Source organism: Coloeus monedula (assembly GCF_965178545.1).
Source record: "Coloeus monedula genome assembly, chromosome: 11".
Lineage (NCBI taxonomy): Eukaryota > Metazoa > Chordata > Aves > Passeriformes > Corvidae > Coloeus > Coloeus monedula.
This window is the reverse complement of record NC_138791.1, coordinates 2,252,000-2,266,790: the sequence shown is the minus strand read 5'-3', so window position 1 is coordinate 2,266,790 and position 14,791 is coordinate 2,252,000. Positions and strand designations below refer to the sequence as shown.

Here is a 14,791-nt window from a genome sequence, read left to right as displayed (position 1 = left end):
GAGCACAAATCCCAAGCCCAGCATTAGAGACATGACAATCATTTAGGAGCATGTGCACTGACAAGTTCCATATGGGATGTGCTCTCACCCTTGACAGCGCGGTATTCAGCCAGCTGTGATTTTCAGAGCCCTGCCTGGTATCTGATGACAAATTCCATCCCAGCGAGAAGATTCCTCCCCCTCCACTTGCCAGACAACATTTAAGGAGAGAATGTTTCAGCAAACACCGTTTACTTGGAGGGGGGGACACCACCAGCCCCCATATTTTATCCCCAGTGAGCTGAAAAGGGCTCAGGAAGAAAAGCCACATTGTGTGGCTGCCGCTGCTCAGGAGCTCTGGGCAGGAACATCTGGGATGCTGAAGGATGCTAGGACGTGTTTACAAACTGCAGGCTGCTGAACTTTTGAAAAATTAATTCCAAAGGAACACGCAGGCCCTTTGTTCCTGCAGGAATTTCCAGCCCTCCGCTGGCTCTGCTAATGGGGTTCCCCTGCTACTAAAACACATCGAGGCGCCAGGCTGACAATTGCCCCATTTTCCAGCCTATTTAACAAGTTGAAAACATTCTTTTATTTTCTTGCTACAATAAACTCGGAGAAAAAGAGGGTGAAACTTTCTGGGGGTAAGAATAATTCATTGTTTTTTTAAAACAAAACAAGCCAAGCAAGCAGCTGTCCTACGTAACACTCCTTCCAAGAAAACCCTAAAATTAATGGGATGGCCCTGACACCACTCACAGGAAGCTACTCTGTGAGATACTGAGCAATACAAACAGCTAAAGCTTTTGGAAAGACAAGAAGTGGGACATCAGGAACTCACTCATTCAGATATTTGACTGAAAACCAGATTTACTGATATTTAAAACAGAGACAATATTAGTATTTTCTGTGTGGCTCATCAATTTAAAAGCAGAACACTCTGCATGTTATTACTCAGAGTTTTATTATTTCAAGCTTTTGGTATTCGTACAACATCAGATGAGTCAGGCTGCATCTCAAGGATTGAACCACTTACGTTTTTCCATCACATTATTACTCAGCTGAAACATCATATTTCCATGTTTTTCCCCTTCCATTAAAAAAAAAAAAAAATTATTATTTATGTCACAAATTCCACTCCAAAACTAACAGGACTCCACCACTGATCAAACATTACTTAAATGACAAACTGATAAATGTACTTTTAACACCTCTCATAGCTGTTAAGGGATTACAAATGTGGATTTTTGCTGACACTGCTCCTCAGAAATTAGAGCTTCTCCTTCAGGAAACTTCCGTTTCTCTTTTGCTGGACAGCACAGATAAGCTCTGCCCACAAGCACAGTTGCTAAATCATAAAAACTATTCTGTTACTTAATTACATATTAATTTCCACAATTAAAGAACCCAGGGTATCAAAGTGAGTTGCAGAACACCACAGTCTAATCACACCTCTAATTTTTAAGACCAACTTTTTGTGTATATCAAATATCTGCCTCTTCTCTGAACTGACCTGGCAAAAAGACAATCGAATCAATATTTGAATTAGCCGTAAAAGAAGAAACAAACATCCATGTGGTGAATCCATTTATATTCACATGAGAAATTATCCTGGAAAACTTCTTACCCTCCTCTCAACCAGACGAGGTTCTGAAGAAGTTGGCAAGCTCTAAATCAAAGTTCGTGCTGGGTTAATTAATAAGAGACACCCAAGAGCTGACAAACCCTGATTAAAAAGCCCCAAACTCCGAAAGCACTGAAAAACAACACACATACAAAATACTGTTAAATTTATTTACAAAATGCAAAAGAAAAATCTGAGTTCAAGTGGCTGTGTTGCCCTCAACCAAGCAGGATTGCAGCAAGTATTGTCCCACAAAACAAAAAACTGCATTTCTGGAGGAATCCTGGAAGTCACAGGAAGGAAGATTTTTAGTAGAAGCATCATATACAACCTTTTCATTCTAAGGAAAATTCTTATTTAGGCTGAATTGGGAAAAGCCAAGACAGGGATTTAGTCAGTCTCTGGAATGACGCCCAGGTAAAAGAGCGGAACCCAACACCCTCCAAAGCAAGGAATTTCTTAAGGACACAAACATATTTTAGATGTCAGAAGAACCCTAAACACGCTCCAGGATGCTCTTCTTAAACCAACTGGATTCCCTTGCACCCCTGAAGCAAAAGCTCCACGAATGAGCAGCAACACTGAAACCTCTCTTCATTCAGAACACAGCCAAGACCTCTTCCATTTATTTCTTTGTTACAAGATTTGCTGGTTTGGACCTACATGTGCCAATGAAAGTACAAAGGGCAAGCTGTATGATAACAGTGTGCCCCACTGGAGATTTTTCATTGTTCTGAGTTATATTTTGCCATAGAGTATTTCTTGTCCTTACACTACAATTCCTCCCAGTTCTACTTGGAATGGGGGGAACTTGTGAGCAGAAAACAAAGAAAGATTGTGACATGAGACTGCTATTTCACTTCTGTGCAAAAATGCCCTCCTGTTCCCCATTTTTCTGAAGCAGGTGAATCTCTAGAAAAAAGGAAAACAAACCCCATAGAACCAAACCAATGCTGAAAAAAAACCTCAAAATCCTCCAAAAAACAAACTGCAAATGATCCTTGAGACTTTCTTTGCACCAACTGCATTCATAGAGCAAATTCCATCCAATTCCTCACTTTTAGTCACCCAAAACACCTTCAGGATCAGTGCTGATGTAACTGTTCCCACAGCAGGATGGAAGCTCTTTAAAGTTCTGCAAACATTGACATTAAAACCTGCCTCAGGCTCACTGCCCATAATTTGCCATAAATTTACACAACAAACAGTAGCAGTGTGGGTGGAAAGTCATGGTGATGCTGGAAATATTTCATCATTAATATCTTCAACACAAATAACAATACTCAGGTCTAATTCTGCTATAAAAACTGCTTGTTTTTTATTTAAAACAGTCAGCTTAAAGAGTCATCATCTTCCTCAATAGTGCTAAAAAATAATAAATTCTCCTCAACTCAGCCTTGAAGCAGGATCTTTTTTTTTGGGGATTAGCTATCCAAAACAAATAATCATTGCATATTTATTCATGAGAAGGTAGCAGCCAGCACAAAATTCATGCTCCTAATGAACTCCTGATACCAGTGAGGAACAGTAAAAACTCATTGGTGGCTCTTGTCTACATGAGGATTTTATTACAAAGTGGATTAGGGCAGGGGATTTTAAAGCACAATAATTCTTCTGTACTAGAAGTATCAACTGTATGGTCTGGCTTAATTATTTGAAGTGGATTAAACTAAACCACATAAAAGCAACTGTTGCCAAACAATAACACTGTTCACTGGCAAGAAGTGTGGAACAGCAATTCCAGGCTTCCCTGCACGCATGTGACTGATGGCACATGTGCAAGGAGCATGGCTTCATCAAAGATAATTCCTTTTTTTAATGTAGCTCTGTATCAGTTTTGCAGAACATAAATCAAGGCTCAGCAGGTATGGACTCGGTTCAAGGCATTAAAACACAAAGCTGTTACCCAGGACTTGGTGGTGTCATTTATGAGCTGTCTCCAAACCTTGCATTTCCTTATGGAAATGTATTTTCTCCTGCTTGCCCACAGCAGACTTCACTAAATTACCCTGAGGGAGTGAGAAAAGACATGGTTTGTCTCATTCTTTCCCATATTTTTAAACTGGGCTTACATATTGGAGCTCAAAATCCACACAGTGCTCACAACACAATCCACAAGCACAAGTCCTGCTTAGTATTTTCCCTGTTTTCTCAATAGCAAGATTATGCTATTTAAAACACTGCTTATAACTGCAAGACCAGTTCCCAAACCCTTTATATGAGATAAATACAAAATGCTAATCCTCCTTACTGCTTGTATACTTGCTTAAACCCTACCAGCTTATCCTGTGCTCCTCTAAAAGCAGCCAAATTGAACCCTGAGCAGATGAGAAATCAGAACAACCCCAGCAAGAACAGAGGGACAGAGGAGTAACGAGTGTCAAGCACCTCAACGGAAACTACAAAAATCAAGTTCACAATACCCCAAATTCTATGAGGTTTAAGGCATGATAACAATGAAAAACCAGCACAGATGCACATCATAGAGATGGTTACTTCTTCTAAATCCCATTCCTGAAGCCCTGGAAAGATCCCAGCAAAACCTTACAGGTTCCACTTAGAGATGAAATAGTTGCATGTTACCTATAGCTCCTCCTCAGGATAAACAGACTTTTTATGGCCTTTCCTCCACTATTGACAAGTCAGAAAGGAGTGACAAGCATTCAAATATCTGGCTAATAATGACATCAGTGCCTGTGTCCCTTCATTCAGCCTTCTCTTCATTTTTTATTACAGACCCACTGTACCATAAACTTCAGTAACTGCTTACATCTCTGTGGTAAGAGTTAAAGTCCAAAACTGCAGTAGCCATTTCTGCTCCATAATTAATCTTTCCCGTGACACAGTAGTTAAACAAATGTGGTTCATAAGTTTGCATTGCTAATAAGTGCAGGATGATTTAAACTGGGAGCTGTTGAAACCCAGTCCATAGTTCCTAAACCAGAGAGGAGGCAAAGCAGCACCCAGGGTTAACTTATCACTGACCAAGGGACGTCCTGCCCAGTATGGAAACTGGGGGAATCAACTGGGGGCCACCCATCAGTGGGTCTGTCTTGGGTTTTATTCCTCTCTCTCTTTTCGTTTTCTCTTTTCATTATAATATTTTATTTCAATAATTATATTGTTCCTATCTCAACCTACAGGTTTTACCCTTTTTTATGATTCTTCTCCCCATCCCAGCAGGGCTGGGGACATGTAAGGGAGCAGCTGTGGCACCTGGTTGCTGGCTGAGGTTAAGCTAATTTCTTTAAGTACTGCTAAGTTGAAAAGCAATTGTTTTAAACAGTTCTAAGACACTCCAGTATTACTTGGCCCTGCAGTGAGTGCCCAAGGAGATAAGAGAATCCTTCACATTTCAAAGCATTAAATTCATCAACACTGGTAATATTGCTGCACCCCTGGTCATGGCTGGAATATTGGAAACTCTGCAGAATTCTGTTTTAGACAAAGCAAGTGGGGATACAGAAATGCAGACAGCACCACTGCTAGAACCTCACTGAAAGCTCAAGCCTAACTGCTAAATTCAAGATCAAAACTAACTTCCAAACTAACTTCTTTTTACCCAGAATGAAGCCCTAAAGCTGACACAGAAAGGCACAAGCTCAGGGACTGCTCTGCTCATTTCTTCCTCTCAGCAGCTCCTCACGCTGCAGCATTTTGGGGTGTGATACAGCAGCAGGGCAAGCTGGAGACAGCACAAGTTAGAAGCTGCAGAGTGGCATAAATCTAATTAAGTCTAAGTGGTAGGACTAAAGGAATGTAAATTAGAACCAGATACACATCAGCTCCCTCACATGCAAGTTGCACTGAATCAGACTTCCTCTGGATTCTCTAAATCCAGCCCAACATTCCTACCCTGTGCAGCTCAGAATCAAACTACAGTCTTAGGCAATAGTTAACCAAAAAGAATGCATTTAAGCTCAAGAAAATTGAGAATACATATTCAAAATATACTTTTTTAAATGTAGCCAAAAGAAATCCCCCCGCCCCAGGCCAAAACCATGGTTGAAATTATTTCCTCAAGGAGCTCCACTGCTGTTCATTTCACCAGTAATAGTCAATAACTGGGGCAAATCAACCAGATCATCCCTCTGTAGTGGCACCACTGAAAACTTGGTACTTATCCAGTAGCAGAGTGAACATGCAAGAACAGCAAAACCAACGTTCATTACAAAGCAGATTTACAGCAGTAAACCAATTCTTTTATTCAACATTCAAGGCAAACAGTTCTCAAAAACATCTACGGAACAAAGACCAAAAAAAGAAAAGCTGCATTCATCTTAAAAGGTGATTTTATCCTCAGAAGCTACTCACAAAAGCAGCTTGAAATCCCAAATAGAATTGTTCTAGTCAGCACCTCCTGAGGTTGATACCCAAAGTGCACACACTGCTCAGAAAGCACCAAGGACACTCACTAGTGAGCATGCAGGTGACAATCTGATCTGTGAGGTGGCACTGAAGCGTGGCAGAATTGAAAATATTGTTCTAACATTAGTTACCCCACCTGAAACTCTTACCCTGAATGGTAAAAGCAAAAATATTACCCAAAAAATGGGCAACGTGAGCCTCTGACTGTGTTACAGTCCTGTGACTCCCTTTTGCTGAATTGAAAGGCAAATGAAGAGCTCCTCACTAATGACAACAGTCACTCCAAGAGTTATCCACTGAAATCTTTGCAACCCCCTGGTGCCCACCCAGCTGTGTGTTCTTAAATGAGAACAGGTCTAACCAAAATTATCAGGGAGTCTGAGTTCCCAAACTGGCCTTAGTTTGGCAGCAGCTCCATCACGACTTTTTGTCTGCTAGCAATGCAGATGCAACTGGGAAAAGAGAGGAACCTTCACATGAATTTATTTTGGAATAACAGCAGGGATTCTCTGCTGCCCACTGACCAATTTAAACACAAGGTGTTGGGTTTGCACCAGGGGAAGACAACCTCTGAAGGGTTTTCTTCACCTCTACATGACCCTGAAGACAGTTTTCTACACATCTTGGGCTCAGTAAAATTCCAAGCTGGATCAAACCAGCCTCTAGGCTGATCCACAGTGCAAACATAAAGCAGCTGGATCCAACAAGGCAGGGAACTTACGTTTCTCATCATCAGCATGTACCAGAGATGCTGCTCTCGACAAAACATCCAAGGGAGTCTCCATTCTTCTCTGGACCCTGCAAAATTCAGAACCAAGGTTTCAGAGAGTAAACTTAAGGCAACACTCTGGCTGCTGTGCCAGCTGTTGAGAGCACCCCCCAGCAGGTTGACAGAAGGAAGCAGTGATGCACAACAGGAGCCCGGCAGCAAAAGGAATCAAAACCCCAAGTTTCTGCTGCTCTTTTCATGTTATACCAGCACAGGACTCACTTGAAGTGTCATTGCTGAAAACACTGCGATTGGCTTTGCCAGCAGCTGCTCACCCAAACAAAGCAGAACACCAAGCCCCTAGTGCTGGAGCTGTTACACTGCTCACACACGCTCCAACAGGGCTGTCACCACCTGCTGGAAGCGGGTTTGCCTCCCACCCCAATAAACAGCTACTGGAGACGATACCCAAAGGTGCAGGGACAGCTGGTCTGGATTGCTACAAGGGCATGGATTGCTTTAGATCCTCAGGATCCCATAAACTTCCCCTGCATACTCTCTCCTATGCCCAACTTAGAATCATCCAAATTTTATAATTTTATTAAGATTTTTTTTTTTTCCCCCCACCAATAAACACATAGTTGAACTCTGGGTATGTGTATGTACAACCACACACAGAACTGTATTCTTTTCAATCATAATCACACCTCAGTAGCTGTTTGTTCCCTGGGTTTTGCCCCTTACAACACACAATTCCCATGCACGAAGAATTAACCCCACCACATTAAAAATGCCTATTCCAGCACTACACCAAGCAACAAACTGCCATAACACCAATGATTGTATTGCAGCTCCTCAAAAAAAAGTCCCAATATGAAATTCCAAAAATATGAAAGGGAAAGGAAGGAAGAGAATAACATGTTGTCAAGATGTTTTTGTTGTAAGGCAAACAACTTATACGTGTTTCCAAATAAAAAGGCAACAGCACAGGCAGAACTGTTAAGAAAAAAAAAATGGGGAAAGAGGAAAACAACCAGAACAACTAATGGTTTTGTTGAGGTTTTTCCACAAAAAACTTTGCAAAACTTCTCCCATAAGAACTGTTTACTGTAACTTACTTTACAGTATGATCTTAAAAAAAAAAAAAAAAAGGTAGTGGCAGCTCCAGAAATCTCAAACACATGTCCTGCATGTACATTGACTTAACAACAAGCATATGTTTGGGAAGCAATTTCCTTGCCTTTGCACTAAAACAATAAACCTCACTATCCTCACTCCCTAAATAAGTCAAAGTCTTTCAACTAATCAAAGACTTTAAAGCCTAAGAGAAAGGATTTTAAAGCATTTGTAAGTTGAAACAATGTATTTTTAAGCTTAAAGCGTGTATTTTTCAGTTTAAATAATGAAATCCAGCAAGATTTCCATAGAGCTGTGAAAGAAGAGACAAACTTGAAATAACCAAGTGTGTTAAGGATTAAAACATGCTTCTCCCTCCCTGCCAGAACCAGCTTTTGCTCAGGAAGAATATTTTAACTAAACTCAAAGTCAATTAACTCATTTAAAGACAGTACCTGTGGGCAAGAGGGTTTAAAAAACAAGATTTTACCTTATTTTACTAAGTTTGTCTTCATTATTTATTCCTTTCACACCTGGCCACATTCTCCTCCAAACCAAAGCAAAGACTGGGAAGAGGGTGTTCCCTGAAAAGCCTTCAGCACCATCCCACTGGGTCCCTCAGCCCTTGATGCTTTATTTCTTTCATATTTTTGTTTTCTTGGAGTTTAAAAGAGCAGACTGTCCATTAGTGACCCTGTCACACAAATTCCTCTGACAGAGTGAAAATTCAGTTGGAAAATGATTCAGGTTTGTCTGACCAGGGGATGCAGCTACACCAGACTGAGGTAACTCAGGATTCAGTGCTAGCTTTGTCCTACACTTCAAAGACAGTAATACAAATATTTTTGGTCAACTCTTTAGGAAAAAAACCAGCTCTTGCTAAAGAACAATGTAAAGGACAGTAAAACGTCTCATTAAAAACAAATTGCCCTTTTTCTTTCAGCTTTCCAGTAACTTTCAAATAATGGGAGTAGCAGATGCCCAATCCCTTTCCGGAGCATGCTCCCAGTAAGAGAATTAACTGGTGACAGAAATCCACACTGGGAGAGGGAAACAGGAACCAAGTCTTAATTCTGCTCAGGAAATTAGACACTTTAAAAACAACTCAACTAAAAGTGGCCTCAATAGAGTTCTGCAGTTTTGTGTATCATTGAAGTTCAGATCATGAGAGAGCTGCTGAGGTGCCCCTCTGAGATCGAGGCCTTGTGAGGGATGCTGTGTTCATTCAAACCTGCAAATCCCAGGGTGCAATACCAGATATTCTGTGACTTTTAAAACAGACTTTAAAAAATTACCTGCAAGGAGCTGTACGCTGCCAGATTATTTTTCAAATAGTGTTAAATATCCCTTTATTTTTCAAATAGTGTTAACTATCCCTTTATCCCTAAATTGGACTAACAAGTTGGTGCTTACAGTTGAGGAAAGAAATAAAGGTTGCCCAGGAGAGTGAGAGAAGAGGGATCCTCTCTTAGCTCCAAGTTTAAAGCCCTAATTTGATCAGGGCAAGGTCAGCAAGTGCTGCAGCTGGGCCAGGGCAGAGAGCAGCCCAGCCATCCTGGGGGAGTCACGTTTCAGCAAGGAAAGACCAGTACACTTCCCAGGGCTCCAAGAAATAAACAACAACAACAAAACTTTAAAAAATGTAAAAACCAAACGAACAAAAAAAGAAAACCACACCAAAAAAAGAAACAGTTAAAAAGGAGACGCCTGACCAAATCCAGCTATTTCTCAGTGTGACAAAAAACCTGTCTATGCAGCAGAATCCAACCTTGAATTGTTATAAGTGTCCCCCACCAAAACCCAACTCTGTGCACGCACTCGGTAAGGGAAAGCAAGCGAGGAGTGAAACACAAGATACAACTGGACTTTCCCTGGCTACATCTGATTTAACACCATGGAAACAGTTTCCCGAGTGTATCTCACTGGTTACAAAGTCTGAACTGTTAGACTCGAGGAGACGCGAGCCAAAGCACTTTTACAAGCATTCAGGATATTTTCATCTACTGTAATTTCAAATATTAGTTTAATGTCTCAGTCAGTGCTCTTATTTATCAGTTACTGCTCCCACTCAACACTGCCCTGTTCTGGCCTTTCACCTACACAACACCAAAGAAACACTCTGGAAAACAGTAAGGACATGAAATGTGAACTCAGCGATGTCTAAAAACTCATCTAAACACTGATCCACCTGCCATTTTTTATGCAGCACTTGGAGCCCACAATACCCCATCACTGAAATGAAACAGCACATTATTTTCCCTCTCCTTTTCACATTTCTGCAGGTTCCAGAAACACACAGAGTACTCTCAGCTTTGCAAATGCCTGCTAATGTGTTTTGTTTTGGTTTTTTGAAAGCTATAGAGAAGTGAAAGCTTTAGAAAATGAACAGTTAAGTGTTCTCAGGGATTTATACATCACCTCCCAAGCACCAGGAAGAGCGTGCAGGGAAAAACCCTGAGGTTGCTTGTTTGGAATTCAGTCAACAGGCAGCAGAGCAACCAGCAGCACTCACTCAGCCTGAACAGAGAGACAATTATTGAGTCCCTCCAGAGTTGATATTCACAGTGGGGGATGTCAGGAGAGACGGGAGATAAAAAGAAGAGCTTTACACTTGATTTTAAAATAGGGGGAATAGCAAAGGGAGAGAAAGGAAAGAGAAACAAAGATGATGTTTGGGCAGTGATCTCATTATGGAGTTGGCATGGCTTTGGCCTAGCACAGACCTCAGCTCAAGTCAGATACCAAAAACAAGGGCAAAATTGGGTGGTGAGAACAAGAGACATGAGTGCAGGAAAGACAGAAAGAGAAGAATGTTGATACAGTTTGGATATGAAATGCCAAAGGGAAGTCTCAGCCAGGACAATGCCTGGATTTCAGGAACAGCAGCACAGGCTCTGCAAACACCTGAGGAACACCAGAAACAGCCACTCAAACCTGCTGAGACACACATCTCCACCTGCCAGGGGAGAAAGGCTGAACCTTCCCATGATGGACAGAAAAGCCTGAATTCCCATCTGGAGGAATTACACAGAAAAGGTTGGAGGGAGAAGAAGAGCATTAACAAACAAAGCCCATTAGAACAATGAAAAAGTGATTCAAGAATGGCAAGGCACTCGAGAAACCATCAAGACTGAAGTGTAGATAAGCACAAGTACAGGGAAAACAAGATTAATTGAAAAGTGGGGTCAAATAGGTCAAGAGCAGCTCCCACCTGGGGAGATACAGGCACAGAAATGCCCAAATTCATCCCCAGAAGTACCTAGAAAGAGACAAACTCTGCTGATTTCAATGGAAGAAAGTGAAACTGAAGAGGAAATCTAGATACAACTGACCAGCACAATCAGTTAGTCCACACAAGGAAGGGAGATAAAGCAGAAGTTTGATGCAAAATAGATAAATATCGTTTATTTTTTATGACTGGAGAGAGCAAAGCATATTTGCCCCATGAATGAGAAGAATGATAAGCATGTTGTAATCAATAATTTTTTCAAAGAGTCACCATACATTTAAATTTCTTCAGCTATGCTTAGACCAGGGCTTCTACTTGTGGATGGAAAAATGCTGTGTTGACATACCCATGTGAAATGTTAAAAAGTGGAAGAGCTCTCTTTAGGTCATGATTACCAAGTAGCATTGATCATCCCCTGCATTTACAACTCACAGCCTTGAGTGTAAGTTCAGGCTATTTGGTTAAATACCACTTTTTTTTTTTTTTTTTTTAAGTATTTATTCACTACTTTGGGGTTTTTTAAAACCATGCTTGTTATGCATGTGGAAAATGTGTTTGAACAGGCAAACCTTCAAACAGAAACAACGTTTTAACTCATCACACAGAAAATTATAAGCTTAAAGCAGAGCTTTGGTATTTTTCCTTGTGCTTTTTGTTGTCTTGTTGCATAAATCCTCCTTAACAAGGCAACATTTTCAGAAGAAAGCTATTAGTAATGCTATTTGAACTGAAAGCTAACAAAGCTGAGAAACTTAAGGTGGGAAAGTCCAAGCTGACCTTGTCTTGTACCTACAAGATCACCCAGAGCATCCTAAATGTTACACAATCTGCTGCAAACACATTATGAAACGTTTAACCACAGTAAAGAGAACTGAACCAAAGCTCCCTTTTCCAGCAGAAAACTTCCAGGTGGAAACTCTGGAAACAAACCAACTCACCACTGCAATGTGGAGATGCTGAGAAGGTTAGCAAAGCTACTCATATGTAAATAAGAAACTGATGGTTTATGATGTGAATGCTCTTAATTAACCTGCCCCAAAGGTCTGTACAAATGTTTTCTATCCTATTTTAGCTACCAGCCTTATTCTATACCAGACTGTCGGATCTGCCCCTCTCAGCAGCACTCCTGGGCACTCACCACTTCAGCTCTGGCCCAGTTGCTGCTCTAGGGTGGGTGTAAAAGCTGACCCCCATCCCACAAAGGGGTTGCTGTACAGAGAAGGAACAGCATCCTGCACCAAAACATCCCATCCCTGCTCCCCACGGCATCCATCCCCCACAGGGGATGCTGGGGATTCAGCAGCAACTCTTCCAGCCCAGTCATTTAAATAAGAAAATGCAAAGGTACAACAGGCAGGCTCAAATTCTACCAAGAGTCTTAACGGGTCAGATCCATTTCTTGTGGATCAAAGTAGTTCTTGTAACTGATCCCAAAAAGCATCATAGCCTGATCCCAAATATCACAATTAGAACTGTGTATCGATAAGAAGAGGTGTAGAGAATTTAAGCTAAACATTCCACATTAGCAATCTCCTCACAAGTTCACAGATAGGAGAATACAAATAAAGGCCTTAAAGCCTGGAGAAGAGCCTTTAAAAAGCATGTTAATGAGGCAGGGGAGGGATATTGCTGCCCAATTTTATAGAGTTTTGGATCCAAAGGTTCTCAGTATCACTGCCTGCAAAGAGTTTCACTCAGGTTTCCCAACTTGCAGCTTGTTTCTCTGTGAGGAATGCTCTTTAAACAACTCTCTGTTCTAAAGTCAGAGAAAATCTAATCAGAGATATTACCCTGCAGGAGAAATCCTGGAACTCTTGATCAGCCAAGTCCTCTTTGGTTTAATTTTAAAAATGACCATTATTTCTTGTTCCTGATAATCCTCAAGCACCTACACAGCAGAAGGGAAGAGAGCTGGCTTTATGGATTCTCCATAGAAACGGGTGTTAAACTCCCATTCATCCACTCTCAGAAAAGGGTGCACTGGTATCAGCGCGGACAGCTTAACCCAGGGAATTAATGACTGCTGATCACATCTGGGGAACACACAGCGAGCCCGACCCCGCACTGCTAAAGGCTAAATTAAAAACCTCTGCCGATGTAATATAGAAGAAGCAGCCCCAAAAGCCTTCACAGCGCCCTTGGGACGCGTTCTAGAAGGTTTCACCTCTGCTACCGATACGGCGCCGGGGCTTTTCCCTGCCGGAAGAACGCTCTCGGCGGGAGCCCAGCTGCGCGCTGCGGACGGCAGGAGCGTCCCGCTGCTGGGGATCCCCCGGCACAGGCGCTCCTGCCGGGGCAATTCCTCCGGGTCCCGCTGCCTGTGACCCCGCGGGTCCCTCCCCACCTGGAGCCCGACACCGCCGGCAGAGCTCGGGAGCTCCGCGGCCGCCCCGCGGGGGTTCCCCGGCCGCCGCCAGCGCCCGGCCCGGCGCGGCTCCCGCGGGGAAAGCCCCGCAGCGCGGAGAGGACGGCCCGGGGCAGCCCCGTCCCGGCCCCGTCCCGCCCGCCAGCGCCGCTCCCTCCGCCCCCGCGGCCACCTGTGCGCGCTGTCCCCGCGCGGCCGCTCCCCGCGCACTCACCGGCGCTCCGGGCGGGCGGCGGGGCCGGGCGGCAGCAGCAGCGTGGCCGCGGCGCCCCGCGGGCCGGGCCGGGCCGGGCGGAGCGGAGGCGGCGGTGTGGGCCCGGCGGCGGCGCGGAGCAGGCGCGGCTCGCCCGGCCCCGCTGGCTGCGCGGGCCCGCCGAGGAATCCCAGGAATGATGGAATTCGGCTGCGAGCAGGTGGGGAGCGCCGCCCGCCCCCATTGGCCCCGCGCGCCCTGACGTCAGCACAATTAGGGTAATGAGGCGCTGACGTCACATCCTCGCAGGTAGGGAGAGCGCGGGCCCGGCCCCGCCCCCGAGGAGGGGCTGGAGCGACCCGGGGGAGGAGGGGCGCGGGTTCGAGCCCCGGGAGGGCCCGGAACGACACGGGAGGGGACAGGAGAGCGCGGGCGAGGACAACGCTGCTTCTCTCCCACCCTGCTCTAACCCTAAACCTTTTCCTCCCTCCGCAGGAAAATCGACAGGCAAACAACACGAACTAAACTACACCTACAGGAAAACAACACCAAAAAAGTCTCTCTCAAGAGGAAAGCACTTTTAAAAAGCAGAAATGCGCGTTTCGAATTAAAGCACACTGCCACAGCATCTGACAAAGCGGCTCGGCAGCCCCAGCCGCACTGAAACACGCACGAGTGACGAGGAGCAAGTGTTTCAGAGCCTGATGGAACTGGCTCGGCTCGGCTGGAGGATGGGGGTCACATCCACGCACCCCGCACGATTTGACGGTAATTGGTGTGAGCAGATCCGGCACTTTGTTTCCTGTTTACTGCTCGCACTGCAGCGGGGTTTTACAGAATCCCTGCTCCCGATATGACTCACTCGGCCCTCGGAGGAGCTGCCAGCAGCCAGGCGTGTGTGAGAGCAAAGCTGAGCCCTCGCCATGGCCAGCGAACTGCTCCCCTCCCCTTCGTCTGCAGGGCAGGAGCTCCTCGGCACCGCTGCACAAAATCGGAGCGTCCGGAGCGATCCCGTCCCCGCACACCGCGCTGCTGGGAGAGGATCGCTCCTGTTCTCACCATCCCGGCCCTCCGAGCACCGGCACAGCCCCGGCCATTCCCATGGCAGCGCTCATTCCCAGTGTGCCATTTCCAAGATTCCGGCAATTTAGGAGCCAGTCTGGCTGGAGCACTCTGCCTGTTTTCAGCAATGTTATCAAATCAAGCTG

General features: G+C 44.3%; 1 protein-coding gene across 1 annotated transcript in view; it reads right to left on the bottom strand.

The window, feature by feature from the left end:
• Positions 1–13,674, bottom strand: part of VGLL4 (vestigial like family member 4) — a 73,189-nt gene extending 59,515 nt beyond the window's left edge. Inside the window, exons 1-2 of the mRNA XM_082288622.1 lie at positions 13,605–13,674; positions 6,693–6,769 (exon numbers count right to left, since the gene is read on the bottom strand). Of these exons, the coding sequence (XP_082144748.1) occupies positions 6,693–6,756 (64 nt within the window). The 5' untranslated portion in view covers positions 6,757–6,769; positions 13,605–13,674. The remainder of the gene's footprint in view (positions 1–6,692; positions 6,770–13,604) is intronic.
• Positions 13,675–14,791: the final 1,117 nt, after the last annotated feature.